This window comes from Ciconia boyciana, chromosome 2 (assembly GCF_034638445.1).
Source record: "Ciconia boyciana chromosome 2, ASM3463844v1, whole genome shotgun sequence".
Taxonomy (NCBI): domain Eukaryota; kingdom Metazoa; phylum Chordata; class Aves; order Ciconiiformes; family Ciconiidae; genus Ciconia; species Ciconia boyciana.
The window spans coordinates 134,998,279-135,014,603 of NC_132935.1; the positions used below are offsets into that span (position 1 = coordinate 134,998,279).

The 16,325-nt window shown below is 38.2% G+C and overlaps 1 protein-coding gene across 6 annotated transcripts in view; it reads right to left on the reverse strand.

Moving 5' to 3' along the window:
• The window catches only part of HDAC9 (histone deacetylase 9), a 489,748-nt gene that overhangs the window by 211,403 nt on the left and 262,020 nt on the right, over positions 1-16,325 (reverse strand). For all 6 annotated transcript variants that reach the window (XM_072854172.1, XM_072854173.1, XM_072854174.1 and 3 more), the window contains one exon: positions 1,599-1,730. In XM_072854172.1, coding sequence (XP_072710273.1) covers positions 1,599-1,730 — 132 coding nt within the window. The remainder of the gene's footprint in view (positions 1-1,598; positions 1,731-16,325) is intronic.

Sequence of the window (16,325 nt, forward strand, 5' to 3'; positions counted from 1 at the left end):
GGAAAGGTACAAAATGTCATATAGCTGATATTAATAACTATAATGGCAATCTGTAAGGCTCCGAATTATTATCGGAGCTAGGAAGAGAACACATTTATTTTCAGGTTTCTGCTCTTTCAGTGGCTGCCGAAAAAAATACCTGGGATAAGTAGTTCACTTTATACCTTACATGTGAGTGTACAAAATATAAAGAAATCAGCTAAAACTAAGGAAATGGAGATCAAGAATCTCCTAAGAGCTTCAGCAAATTCAAATAATAAATTAGCTGTAAAAAATTCTAATCTGGAAATAATTTACAGGGAAATGACCTTATTTAGTTACTTTCATACTTACATTCACATCCATGTCCCAGTTTTACACATGACATACTGTGAAAAGTTGTCACGAGAATTGCATGTATGGGAACATTGACGTGAATTTGTTCATGTTGTGTTATATTTCCATCTTGGTGTGACATAATTCTGATATACCAAGTGAATTCAGATACATATCTGACAGACTAGTAACAGTTGGTTGCATAAACATAGGGCCTGATTGTAACATCACTTGAACAAGCCATGAAGCTACCAAATAATGATGCAAAGTCAAAGCAAGAAACATCAGAATGAGGCCAAATACTGTAAATGCTCTTTTATTTCAAATCAACAGATAAGGCCTTGGCAGCATACTAATCCTAAGGACTAAAAATGAGAGGACTTTAGGCTGTTTGGGAACTCGAGTGCAATTCTACAAAATAATATGTGTGACAAAAATCTACCACTCTGCAATACCAAACATGGAAAGAAAGCTTTAGCATCCACAGTTCATCCACCCTGTCACTTATTAAGTTCAAGGGCAGGAAAAATACTGAAAACAAATACTACAAATTTTTATTTTGCCTTTTTCCCTTTTTAATCCCCCTCATGTGCATAATTCTGTATTTTTACATGCTAAAAGTTCCCTTTCAATTACTAAGAATACTTACTATCTGCTATGACCAACAATATGCCACTGAGTATTTAAACGTTTCAACTGTTTCTTCTCTTTTTTCTCAACTCTTTCTTCAGCTTAGTGAGCCCTTACATCAAAACCAACTAATCTTGACCTTTTCAAACAAGAGAAACCAGAGGGATAGGGCCAAAACACAAGAGTCCAAAATATCCTTGGTTAACCTAGGTAATACCAGATAGGTGTTTTTGCGCTTTGTATTAGCATCTGCATTTTCCATGGGAAATGGCAAGTGGGAGATGCAAGACCCGAAATGTTGCCCATGTACAGAAGACACAAATTAAGCGAAGAGACTATTCTTGTTTTCTCCTTTGATGTCCCTTTCCGCCAACAGTCTACCATTCATTTGTTCTTGTATTTGCTGTTGTAAAGTGCTGGTTTCCAAGCTGGTTTGAAACTATGGCTTTCAAATTGACAATGACTTTTTAGTAAGTGGTAGAAAGGTGTAGACTACAAGCTATTTATACACAGCCATTTATTTAATATGGTTTTCTTTTCAGCAGCAGAAAAAAAAAAGATACAACCTTTTGTTCAGCAGTTTCAATTCCAAAATACCACCACTATTCTGTGAGCAGTTGCAGCTGATACAGAATTTCTCCATTCTTAATTACCTGTCACCTCGAAGAGTCGCTTCTTGAATGAACTGACAACATTTCCATCCTTCCTCCTGAGTAAAGGACTGCTTCTCCTTTCTGTCACCTTTTGTTTTAACCGTGAACGTACCTTCAAATTGGGCTCTGAAGCTGGAAATTAAGGGAAGAAAATAAATGATTACAAATCCAATTACTGTTTTGTGTCAGACACCACTGACATTCCCTGTAGGACCTCATCTGATCCAAGGAGGGCTTGGAGGCAGAGATTTTACCACCCATCCTCCCCAGCCATCCTGCTGCTCCTCATACAACTCCATTTAAGATTGGAGGCTAGGAAAGAGAGGAAGAGAGCTGAAAAGCTTTGGATGCCAGTATTTTTCTCATCCCATTTCAACTCTGAAGTTACCCATTAGTTATTGTTAATATCATAAGTGTTAATTAGAGATGAATGCAACTTTTACTCTACATCATTTTTATCTCTCTTGTAGGTGAAAACTTGGATGGAAATACAGCTTGAACTTGGAACCTTATAATTGGATTATGGTCTGATGACAGAAATAGAGAGAAGCCTCCACTGGTGCCTTTTGATTTCTCTTAGAAATATAAATTACGACAAGCCTTGCTGGCAGAACATTTCTTGGTCAGCAATTTTAGGCCCAGAACTTCAATGTTTTCTGAGTAACACACCAAACTACTACATTTACGACAGTGTCCTAAGAACATTTACACAGAAAAATACATGCTCTGAAAACAAAGAAGTAGGATTGATTCCCAGAAAACCTAGGATTATATTTAATGCACCTTGGGCAAGTTCCACCTTTGTTTCCTAAATGGACACAGTCTTTTCATATGAAAGCCAGAGATGAAGCTCTGCTGTGCTTTTTATTTTGTGATATTTTTAGCATGATAAAATGTTTCATGTATTCATCTATCTGTTCTTCTAAGTAAACCCTCTATCAAACAGACTGCTAAGAGCTAGCGAAAGATAATTGTGGAATAGAATTTGTTTATATTTCCCTTTCTGGAACTGAGGCTTGGCTAAGGAATATCTCAAAATAGAGAGAGCTGGAAACTGGGATCAGTTCTCTCTCCTATGCACAGACCTAAGCCAGGCCCCAAAGAAGGAGCAAGAGTTAGCAGAAAAACAATATAAATGAAATCTTCATTCAATTCAGCATTATACCATTTGTCATTTTGAGGCAGGAACTCAATCCTACACTTCTGATTCCAGTCCCTGCCCAGCATGTAATATCACACATCTGTTTCCCGCTGTCCCACTTGTTCCCTCAGGGATGGGGACGTTAGAAAAGCTCACGCAAGAGCAAAGGGGCCGCACCTCCGCCGGAGCACTGCTGTAACCTGCAGTCGCGTGCCAGCCTCTGTCACGCACTACTTCGCTCTTGGCAAGCGCTCCCTTTAAGTGGGCTGTGCCTTAAGTGCATTTCAGACTAAGATACACAGGCTAGCAAAACACTGGAAATCTTTAATAATAACAATAGTAATGAAGAATTTCCTTTTTATCAGTTACTACCATTATTAAGACCAGTGGTTCTAGTGATGGAGTACAGATGACTTGTTTGCTGTCTAAGATACCATTTGCTATGAAACTGAAAGTGTAAAATATAACAATGGGCTAAGATTACACTACAGGCTTTCACCACAGATCTCACCCAGGTACGACGACATTTGGAAGAAAAGGTGCTCACTCCTTTTGCACTTACGGTTATTTTGATTTATACTATTCCATAATCTTAAAACTTAGGAGAATATTTCCATACCCTTGACAGACTAATGTGATACAAATCCTCTGCAACACTCACTGGAGAAAAGCTCCACTTCTATATGAATGTTTCATGCTCAGTCACAGCGATTGCCTTCCTATTTTTACCACATTTGCACCATATTCTGCATCTGAATCAATCATATAAGCACAGAAGCACATAAGACTTTGATGTCAATGTCTGAAATTATGAGCCGTCTGAGAAGACAGCCCTTGCATGAAAGATGAAGATAATTTTAAAATGGAAATAATAAATTTTAAAATGAAAAGGCATGGGGAAGAGTGGTTTATAAATTACAAAATAAACCTCCCAATAAAATACAAAGCCAAGGTTTGATAAGTGTTTGCTTCAAATACCGGCTTTCTTAAACGTCTCCCATGAGACACTGCCAGCTCCTAACATGGTACCAGCTAGGACTCGGTGCGTGACTGTAGAGGTCACTGTACCATCCTGCCCCACTGAAGTTGATGCAGAATTATTGTTGACTGCAACAGGTATGGATCACAACAGCAATCCTATGTGCTTCAGTGCACTCCTACGTGAAGGCAGTAATAACACATCTATAATTGTCAACTCTCTTCTGATAGTTAAAAAGGCAAAATTAAGTATTTTAAGCTTCAAGGATAGAGAGCTGTGGATTAAAATTATAAATGTATATACATATATACACACATAGACTGCCCCAAAGCACATACATGAGATTACTTAGAGATTACTTTAATCCTTTAAACTCTAAAATGCAAACAAGTGAGCAAAAAGTGAAAATAAATATTTATTTTTTTTTTTTTTTTAAATTAAATTGTTCCCCTAGTATTTGCAAGGCACTTGGAAAGCCTTAGTGGCAAACGGTGAAAAATTATTGTAATTAACCTGCCTTATGTTTCAAATAAGCATTAGGTTCAATACTTCAACTAGTGGTTCTTAGAAGTGGTCTATAGAGGCATAATGCTCAAAATAACTGTTTTGCATTAGCCACCCCTGTAAGTATTTTTGCTGCACACTATTAGCACCTTTGCTCAGCCTAATTAATCCACTGCCAAGGTTGACTATGTTCATCACCCAAAGGCATTCTCCATGTGGAAAAGAAGTGTCACATGGGGAGCCAGTGCCAAATAACTTCTGAGGCTAAAGCTTTACTCACCAGCTTGCTGCAAAGTAGCTTCCTCATGCAGATACAAGCCCCTAAGAATTAACCTTTTTTTGCTCCATTAAAACCCAAAATCATTGAAAAGACCTTCATGCAGTCTATTACTTTATGCGGTGATTCAACCATAAAGCAAGACACTGACTCAGCAAGATAATTAATGCACATGGCTAACTTTCTGTACATCAAGCATCCCACTGGGGTCCAGGACTCAAAACTAGATTAATTCTACCCCATACAGGGTATGTCCTGTATCTCACCTTCCTGGGGAAATAGGGCCTCTCTAAAAGCGCTGGAGGTGCTGAATGAGGTGGGGTTTACTGGGATAGATGCCTGCAACTATAGTGGGCTGAATCATCTGACCAAGGAGCCAGAAAGCTAGAGACAAGAGAAAAACAAGCACATGGCTGGGAGTGTGGCAGATGAGGAAAACAGGACTGCACGTTTTCATGGCAGCAGGCTGGTAGGTTGGGCTATTCATCTAAAATCCTGCCTAGAACCAGTATACATCTGATATTGGTCTAATTGGTCACTATTAGCCTAGCCTCTTCACTCCACAAGTCTTCACGCTTCTACTACATTTAGCACTTTGGAACAAGTAATAATCAGTTCCCACTTGGAGAAAGGGAAAATATATTATTTGAGAGTGTTTTGTTGCAAAGAAAACAAAAAGACAGCTATTTTCTCTGAAGGCTGTCAAAGCCCATGTCATTGATCTCGATGGGAATCAGTTGATACCCATTTGAGCGATTCACTTGAGCGGACTTCAGGGAAGACTAGCCTGAAAATGATTTTGTTTATGTAACTCTGCAGCATAAGTTGGAATAATGAGATGTTGCACTAATACGGCTTATTCAGTCTCACCGCTATTACCCGGCTTATTATCTTTTTAGTGCTAGTAATAATGAACTGGCATTATTCTTTAAATGACTGTAAGTGGGAAACAGGTATGAAAGATACAGAAATTATTCGTTTAAACAACAACATAAGATATCACAGGCAACCCAAGGATTGGTTACCTAACTCCTTGCTGTGACCTGTAATTATCTCTACAGAACTGAGAACTTTGGTTCTAGATGAAGAAGAAAGACAACGTCTCAATGATTTTTCTCATCTTTTATGGCAGCTTCATATAGCAGGAAAGAAGTAAGTAACTGTACTGTTAAAAATGGAAAATATAGAGGCTATATAGGTACACACTAATTTCATCACAACAACCATCATTGCTCAGGTCAAAAAAACCTATTCTCTCCTGAGAAACATGATACTGAAACACAAGCATGAGAGATAGGAAAATGATTTGGTGAAGTCATTATGTCCTATACTCCACTTTGCTTAATATTAGCAATTTGCAGATACTAGCATTAAAGAATACAGCCTGGGGCCAGATTGCTCCCAAATGAGCTGAGGTTTTTTTGAAAGGGCTTTGCTTCACTGTTTCTTTTTATTAAACACACAGAGATATTTAAGAAGAAGGGATAAAAATCCTTTCTACGCATGGGGAGAGGACATATATATGAAGGGAATGTAAAAGATAATAATGCACTACTTTCTGATGGTTCCTGGAACACAGTACTACTTTTGTATCAGAAGAGCGTGTGCCAACTTCAAATCAGCATTTAATGAACCCAGGCAGGAAATGGGGGATGGGAGAGGGTGCATAGTGAGCAGGTCCTCATCTCGAGGCTAAAGCCATATATAGGAAAACTGAAAAACAGAAAGTGAGCTTTTGTCCAGATTTCGAAAGGCTCTAAAGTGAAAGCATTTCCTTTTCCTTGCTGGCAGGCTGGCTTAGGAAAACTGTGGGGTAGTCGAGGTAAATGATGCTAAATTTGGCTACAAAGATTCCAACAACAGCATGAGCAACAGTGGCAAAATTCACATCTTACTTGAGAATGATAAATTGCTCCCTATTGCTCAGGCACCAGCTGTTATCACTAAGATCGCTTTGAAACAATAACTAGGATTTCTCTAACGTATTTAAGTCAACAGAAACAATTAAGAAACAAAGACTTCATGATCTTTAAGTAAATCTTCACTGGTATTCTCTATTTCTTTAGCTGTCATTTTTTTCAGCTGTGAAGGGTCATATATTATATTGATTCTATGCTGTACTCCATGAAAGAGTTATTCATTGTTCTTCCTGCCTTATATCTAACAAGTATTAATAAAGGAATAAATAGTCAAGGAATCTTTCTTTTTTCACACCACATAGGTTGTTATTTTTTATACTATTGCACTAGAGACCCATGCACAGATAAGCATTATGTGCTTTACAACATGCAACTATGACAGGCCATGCCTGAGATAGCTTAAGTCTAAGTTATAGGACAAAAGGATGATGTATGAGTATATACCAACAGAAGTACAAGAGAAAATAATGAGATGGTCGGGTTAATACAATGGTGGTATTGCCAGCATACCAGTGGTTAATCCTTTGTCAAGTTTCTTTCTAGCACTGTGGCGTGAGCATTTTTCAAGAAGATACTGAATGTGGATAATGAGATGACTTCGAGATCTCTGTCGTGATTTCACTTGAAGCAGGAGGAGCAGAACGGGAGAAAACACACTGTGAAGAGATCCTCATTTCATTGGTTCCATTGCAAAGCACAACAAGTTCCTGGTCCATGCTGTGGGTTCCCAGTCACCATGGTAATATACATAAGTAACAAAGCAGCCTGCCTGTCTATGCGATGCCAGGACCTGGAGATCAAGGAAAAAGCCAAATCCCACCTCACTACTGCACCAATGAAAATAGCCAAAGAGGCATTATCTAAGGTTCCTAAGAAGCTAGTCTGAGGGTAGTGGGCTAGGGAGAAACTTCCCAGTTTCCCCCTCAGGGATGTAGATAGAATGAAAAGCACAAGATACTCCTACGCACCATCAGAAAGGACAATGAGGAGACAGTCTGGGCTTCCTCACCAGAACTATGAATGTAACCAAAGCCAGGCAGAAAGGCAGAGAACACAGGTCAAGTACCAAAACTGTTTCCTCAGCTGCTTTGTGGAGAGCTGTGAATGAGTTTGTCGTTCTGAGAGACCTGATGGTTTCACAGCCTTTCCTCTGCTGCACATGGTTCTTGCAGACATGTAAATAGTCTCTGCTCTGCATGGAGTTTCTGACTTCTGCTCTGGCTTCCTGCAGGCAGTCACAGACTGTTTCAGCCACCTCCACATAGCTGAATATATTAGGCATTGGGAAGATGAGCAGTGACTTTTTGTTTTCATACATGACTGACTGACATTTGCTGTAGAAGGCCACACCCTGATACAAGACAATACTAGACAATGAGCACGTGGGACATCCTCCCCACTGGCTGACAGACCAGGAGATACCAGCGTGTAGTACAATTCGGTAGGTTCAATGACTTCTAAATTCTGGTAATTTAAAATGCCATTTCTGAAAGAGTTTTAAATTAGATTCATGAGACTGAAAGCTCTTTACACATGCCCTCTAAAGCTCTTCCAAGAACTACATGGACCTGACCACTGGGTGGTCCCAAAGAGGCAGGAGCACCAGATATAGCGGTTCGGGATGGAGCCTTCTGGCTTGCATCACCTAATGTGTTTTCAGCATATACTGAAACTGTCTCCTGTACAACCATTCGCTTTAAGGGGAGTGCTGGTCATATGTGAAACCCTTTAGTCCTTTGCTTTATTTTACTTTTGTAAAAGGTAGAATGCTTTATTTATTCAGACTAAGGTAAATATCCATTCCCTAAATAAAAAAACAGGTTTAGTGAAACACATGGCAAAAGAGCTAATTAGATTAGAGGGGATCTCACAGCCCTTCAGCTCTCTTCAGGCTAAGGAAGCCAATTTAACAAGATTAGCAAATTTTCATTTATTTCCTAAAGAAGGTTCAAAAATGAAATATTCCCTGAAGCTGTTTTAAATATCTACCTTTCCCTTGTTATTCATTGCAGTTTGTATGAAACATAAAATTTCTGTTTTATTATCCATGCAAACAAGTGTTATCTTTCTAGGAATGATTTATTGAGTTAGATGTAGGAATTACTTAGTGTACTGCTTGCATTTAGCCAGAATTAGAGATCTTTATATTTTTGATGAAAAGCTGATCAGTGCAATATTTTTCCTGTTGATATTTGTTCTGCATGTAACCTGTGAGGCAAAAGAACAGGTCTCTTCATAGAATTCTTAATAATTTCTGTTTCTTAGCACAGAAACAGCATCTCCTTGTATTTGCACCACTGAGCTATATAGCAGTTTCAATGAGGCCACGCTTTCACTGGGCTTCTTGAGTCCTTATTACATGTCAACTCTGCTGAAACCATGGCACATTATTGCTATGTCAGGTCCATCTTAATCTTCTTCCATGTAAACTAATATTCTTTCCCAATAATAAATAGGGGATTAAAAAGTAAATAATACTATACTGTCTTGAAACATAGAATAAAAGAACAAGGATATTTTAAAATTAATTCTCATCTTCCCTGCACATCTCCAAATTCTATAATTTGTTCGCACTTCTATAGCACTTATGGGAGCCAAATTGCATCTGAGTTCTCAGGAGGTATAGAGGAGAAAGAAGAAGGTGAAACAGGCCATTTAATAGACGGTATCCCTCATTTGAATGGTAATAACCAAACTTATATACGCATGACTGGCAGTCCTTCTGGTTAGGTCTCCACTGGTTATTCTCACTCCACTGCTGACTATATACACCAGTTGGTTCTAGCTGGGAAGAAGTAATGGGAATATAATACCATGCTTTCTGCAAATACAGCAAATCCCACTCTTCAGCCTAAATCCTCCTCCAACATCCACTGAATCACTGATTTTGCACAAGAAAAAATACTTTCTTCAGTAAAGAAGTGCCAGAGATAATCCCCTAGCCACAAAAGTCGAGGCTTTTGTGGGGTCACAATTTGACACCTAGATACATGATTTATTTTTTATAGAATAATCATGTTCATCATTATGTTGTTCCCCAAGGCCCATGCAAGAAGGAATTAGTTAATAGGGTGATTAAATCCCACAGATTTTAATCTAGGAAAATATCCAGCAGTGATAACTCATTGATGGCAGGCAAAAAGTATAATCTAATATTTCATCAGCCTTCAGAAATTAATGATGAAACACCATCACCTTCTCCCCCAGTTTAATGGGGCATCAATGTCATCAGTAAACAAGAGCTGGGCATCTAGATTGCTGAAGAGTACCCTTTAGAGTCGTACAAAGGCAACATAGAGTACAGGATGCCAAGGAAACAAAAGCAAACAAAACACGGTATATCTCGCTCTCCTAGAAGATGAGAACTATGGGCCAAATTCAGCTCAAGAGTAGGAAGGCACTTCAGCTCCACTGAAGACAAATGAAGATGAAATTGGCCTCAAAGTTGTTTGGACTTGCAAAACATATTTGTCTAACTTCTGTAGGCAAGGTCGACTTTGTGAAAGGATCTCTCCATATTAAGGGAAGTGAGGAGAAAACCCCCACCTGTTTAAAGTCTTAATTAGACGTTGACACTGCACCTTCAAAACGAACTGAATTAAAACAAGTTTACTTTTACATAGGTTCTTTATGCTCTGGGATATAATTCCAGTCCCCTACAACTTAATTAGCTAAATATACAATGTAACCTTGCATCTGGTAGAGTAATTTAACAGGAATAATTGTGCACCACCATAACTCAACGAGACACTGAGGAAAACCATTGAAATGCTATTTCCTTTCCTTTGGAAGAGAATTATGTACAATTTCAGCATGCTTTGCATTTCTAACAGTTAAAGCCAACAGGGAGGTATCACTCTCATTTATATTACTTTCCCATGAGAAAATCAAAAGCAAAGTACAAAGCTTATGCCGTTGTTCATGAATGGCTCTGTAATACTTACTTGGCTTTAGCCAGAACATGTTATTTGGCAGCTAAAACCCTTAATTAGAGTTGTGGGTTTGAACAGATTTTTCAGTGAAACTATGTTTTGCAGGAGTTTGGAGAAGTGCAATCTTTACTAACCAACGTCTTCTATTTTGGATGGTCTGATACCATGTGATTTCCACTTTTCACTTCTCTGTCTGTTTCTCTCTTTTTGCCATCTTTTAGATGTTCTTGTTTACTTTTTTAAAAGTTTTCAACTGTCCCTGCCCTAGATACAGTGGAAGAAAAATCCTAGTCCCACTGAAATCAAACAGGACAGTTTCTACTGACTTCAAAGGGTCTCAGATTTTATATGCAATATTTTGTAACTTATTTATCCAGAGGGAATAGACTTTGAAAAGCCCATTAAAACCGTTCCACTGCATTTTCAATGGACATTATGCTCTTGAAATGCTTTAGATTTTAGGACTGCTCCCTGCTCCTTATTTAAGCGGTTTCTTTTAGGTTCAAAAGTCAAAAAGTTGTCTAGTATTTATTATCTGCTTATCAAAAAGTTATGCAAGCTACTTGCTAATGCTAATTTATAAAACGTTTCTGAAAACATACACAGTTTGTGTAAGCAAACCTTTATGTAACCACATGAAGCAGAACTTTGTAATTCAATTTTGGCTATGCATTGGGCAGTAAAAGAACTAAGATAGTATTTAGACCAAGATTGTATAATTAGTCTAGTCATCAAGAAGGTTCAGTATCTAGCACAACAGAGTAATTACTGGCAAGACAGAAAGGGATGTCTATACAAGTAGTGGGATTTTTGCTAAAACATAAATACAGTGAAAAACCTTTATCCAGGTCATCTTGAAACTAAGTAAGAATCACCCATGCGTAACACTTTTGCTTCCTGCAATTAAAAGTAAGTGTTAAATAAAATATGTTAGAGGAACAACCGTGCACTGATGGGAAGACTATGATGGTCTTTACAGGAATCATCCTGGTGATGACTCCTGTTGAATCCTGGTGTAGGCACTGGCAGCTTTCATCATACCGAAGCATAGCTACACAAGTTCTTTTCTCTCTGACAGTGTCATTAAGCCTACCCTAGCATTCATTTCTATTTAGTTTTAAGCTAAACTATCTCAAAAAATTTCCCCTCTAACTCGAGCTAAATTAGAGTGACAGGGCATCCCACCTCACTCCCATCTTAGGAGGCTGCAGAACCCTGATGGACCTGAGATGACTGCAGCCCAGCACAGTAGCTACAGCAGTATTACATTTCCTTAGAGCTGCTGGCTCCCAGGGGCTGAACTCTGTTTTGGCCTGTTCATTACAGGAATCCGGAAGAAGCTGTTAACAACAGTTTGCTTCAGATTCACTCTTCAATTGCAAGTTAAAGTTTCTTCTCTTTCTAAAACCTCTTACTACTAATTATGCCCTCTCAAGTTATTGATAGTGAATTTAGGAAAGCTAAAAAAGTCTGGTGATTAATAGGAAGAGAAGTCAAGAAAAAGAAGGGCTAGGAGTCAGGATACTTCCTCCACCCCCCATGATAAGCATCGGTAGTTTCCTTTGGGCATATCACCTAGTCCAAATTTGTCAAGACCGCTCATTAACCTAGGAAAACAAGGACTCTGAGAGGCAGGAATGCTTAGCATCCCTGAAAAATGGGATAAAATGAAGAGAATCATGTCTTGTTTGCCTTGTTTCCCTGCTTCAGTAAACAAAGTGCCTCTCCCATTTATTGTGCTCACTCATAAACTCAGAGAAAAATAACGCTTCTCTCTACTGAGCTTGACTTCTTCATTTTGGCAGACATGGTAATTGAGGGTTTGTGATCCTCTAAGCTTTTTTTTTTACCGAAGACCAAAAGAAATCCAGCTTTTTCATATACTGTTACTTCACAGGAGAGTGTTTTCCTAGAAAATGCAAACAGAAATGGAATTTGGTGTCACGAAAGGGAAAAGGAGAAAAACTTCCACACACGAAATGTTTTTCTTCTCAGTTTCAACTGCTCCAGTGAATTACTGAGTCAGTAGGTGCAGAAAGAATAATGGTAAGGAAATATTCTAATTAATTTCTTTTTTTAAAAAATTACATCTGCTGAGTTCTCATTCAGGAATCTTTCACTCTCATTACACAAGAGCTATGCTGTTATTCTACTGCCTAATCAGGTTAACTTAATATGGTTTTTACAAAGTGATCTTCATGACTGTGCAGCACAGCCTTCTTCCTCTCTTTCATCACAGTATTAAAAAATCCTTCATCTCCTCTTTTTTCCTGTATGAAATTACATAATTTCCCCCCTCCAAGCAAGAACCTTGTACTATTTGCTATTTAAAAAAACCCATGCTATATTTCCATTGAGCATGCTTCCAATTTTTGGAAAGTGAGCTACAAACATCTTCTCAAATAGGACTATTGTGAGCCATCTTCAGATCCCTAAGCAAAATGCAAGTTGTAAGCTTACAACTCCATCAGCAAGGAAAGATTCAACTGGCATAAAACCAAAATAAATAGAAATACTGATTGACATTCCCATTCTGCCATGATTGTGCTAAACTCAGGAAAGAAAAAACAGTTTATACTTGATATGATGATGTCCCCAGGAATTTCTTCCAACAAAAGCCAAAACATGAAGCAAAATGCAGAAATTCCGTCTATAGCAACATTTTTAAAAAGCATGCACCTTTGGTTAGAGAGCTAACCTTTATTGCAATTTACTTGCTTTTGCTGGTTTGCATCAACACTTGCACACAGAAAATGAAATGTTACAGATTGAAGAAAATGCAAATGTTATGGCCATTTGCCAGAATTTCTGCATTTATTTCAACAAGAAAAAAAAACAAACCAAAAACTTCCTTTGAAAAGAACTTCTACCGTATCAAACCCATGTTGTTTGCTACATTTTTGATAGTTTTACAGTAACCTCGTCAAGCAGAAAATATTTTCCCGGATAGACAGACATAGAATTATGGAGAGCAACAATCAAAAGTTCCCCATATTAAATAATCAGGTCTTCAAAAGTGCACAGCTCCCATCAGAGCTCTTACAACAGTCAGTATGAATTTCAAAAGTGTTCAGTAATAGGGAGGAATTTTCAAACCTCTCTGGGTAATTTAGACGCATTAGTCTCATTGAAAGTTAATGAGCCATGTGCTGCTCAGGCTTTTGGGTTCTTTGCAGAAAACACACATTACGACTGGTATCCATGGTGGAAGTCATGGGCATTTTCAAAATTTGATCTTATGCAGTTTAGGCTAAATTCTGCTCTTAGCTACAGATGTGTAGCTTCTCCTTATGGTATATTTATCTGTCCAATGAAGCAATAGCTCCCCTTGCTCTGCTCTTTTGAAAGTCTGTCAACACAGAGCATCTGAATGCAGCTGTGCAAAGAGCTGCATATCCTGGCCTCTAGCCCCTAGGACAGTCCCTATCCGCCATGCACCTAAGCTGTGTGAAGCCTTTTGCTCACAAGTTCTGCTGCATCTTGTATAGAATGGGATAATCCACATGGCTAAGAGAGTTATTGAGTAAGCATAGTCACTGCACTAGCATGTTAACTCTGGTACCTAACTGTAAACACAGAAAGCGCAAGACTCTTAAGTCTTTCTCTAGTTATCGATGCATCCCATCATTCCAGATGCTAGAAGAGAAGAAGTTGCACAGAATATTTTCCTCTTAACTGTAGTCTCTCTGAATTAATTTTTAAAAGATTAATAAGGAGATGCCACTTCAGGACTAATTAAGCAAAGGTTAAACATATTACTGAACAAGAAAGTGAGCAAGCAAGGCTCAGGATTTACAATGCCTGTGTGATACTCTGTGTTCCCTTAGCACTGAAAAACACATTAGGATGTCAGGAAGGAATCATTCAGCTTTGCTGCCCATTAAATCTGATCCTAGAGTAACTGATTCAATGGGAATTCTCTTCCAAGAGCATTATATTAAAGCTGGAGAAGAGAAAAGATACCTCTGTATTTTATATTATGAATATGGAAAATAACATTGAGAAGCAAAACAAAGCTGCAATTAAAACCCACAACAGGTATTCCTTTCTTAAGGCTGAAAGGAATGTGAGGTCCGCTTTCATATGAATTGCTGACTTCATGCAGGTTCAGCACCACAGAGGGTTTACCAGGAGCCAGTGGCAATAAGCAATCATAGCCTAAAGGAAAGGAAAAGAGGTTCACCCCTCATGGCAAAGGTCAGATTTCTGCAGGCTCATAGCCTGTCCATATACATGAGTGTTCATGGGACATCTTTGTCTAGTAAGGTCCCATGAGGATGACACAGGCTCCACAATGTCCTCTCTGCCTGGAGGATGGCCCTATAACCACCCAGATCAGTTTAGGGTCATTTGATTTGTGTCGATCTGGTTCCTGTTGCTTTTACTCTCAACCTGATGAACAATCATTGCAACCCTTGTGGGGATGTTGCTGAAGGCTGGAATTAAACAACTCTAGTATACAGAGAGATTAGACGTGTAAACAGGATATTTAACAGTTGCTATTTTCACGGATGTGGAGAGCTATCAAATATACTCCCTTGCTAACATACAACATGCTGTACACTTCATTTATATTTGCTTATCAGTTTCACTATGTAAATGTCATAGAAATGGTTATGCTAATGATTATATTAGTATTTGTCTATTTATTCTGTAGATATCTTTTCAGAGAGTCATCATGGCCTTTGTTCAATTTTGGAACTGATGCACTGCATGCCCAAATATTTGGAATAACATATAGAAAACATCTGGATTTAATTATATTATAGTCCTCTTATGCAGACAATGGGAATTGAATTAAGGAATATTTTGAAACCCCCACAGAGATATAAAAGTATTAGCAGCTGCACGAGAACTTTACTGTTACAATGTTTGAAAATGTTTTGTTTTACAGATCAACAGTCTGACACGTCATAAATATAAATCATAACATTTAAGATATATAAACACAGAAGAAAAATTAAAACTTGCCTTTCAAAAACATGTAGATGAATTCACAGCATTTAGAAGATGTAGAATGTATCCTTTTGTTTAAAAAATGAAAATGTATATTCTATTGGCACAAAAAATATATATTGTACAGTGGTATTAAGCAGAGAACCACATAAGGGCTTATTGTGACTGAGTAGCCTGAACAAGATTTTATAGAATCTTGTTATATTGCCACCATATTGTACAAAGAGTAATTCAGCTAGAATAAATTAGCATTTTGCTTCTCATGCTTTCATTCCTTTGAAAATATTTGGAGATATAATATGAGCTTAGAGAGTCTGCCCCAAAGTATTAGATACAGACTGGATTTTCTTTCTGAATGTATGCTGGTTCCAAATGCCACTTCTTTTCAAATCAGTACCAGTTTTGCAGTTAGTTTTCAGTCTCCCAGTGGCTAAATCACATTCAAAGGCTGCTAGCACAGTAGGGGGTCAGACTTTCTCTCTGAATGTAACTATATCACTCAACAGCAGACTCATGCAATAAGCGATCTAATGTTTTCTTTTCTTTTTCTTCCCCCTCCTCTTAGTGTCTCCCTGCATTCCTGGATACCGGTCACTGCACCAAGGACCTGAGGCAACAGCCACATGGACTCCACGACCATCCTTCTAGCCTTCTTTATGGTGCAGAAAAAGTCAAGTCTACAGTTCACCTGCTCTCTGGACAAAAGGTTCAGTTGCTAAATCCTCTGAAACATTCTGAAATGTTCAAATGAACATTTTCTTCTACAATATTACACATTCCTATGTGTAAAAAGCACACACAAATGTGTGCGTGTGTATGTGTGTGTATGCACATATACATACAAACTCTGACAACCAATGACACAAAATATTATATTAATCCAATCCCTCCTCTTTCCATGAATTCCCCTCAAAATGTCCTGAAAAACATTGTCTGAGGGCAGCATACCATCTGAGGACAGATACTGTATCTACCATGCAAAAAGAGCGAGCTATTAAACCCAGAAGTAATATTGAGAC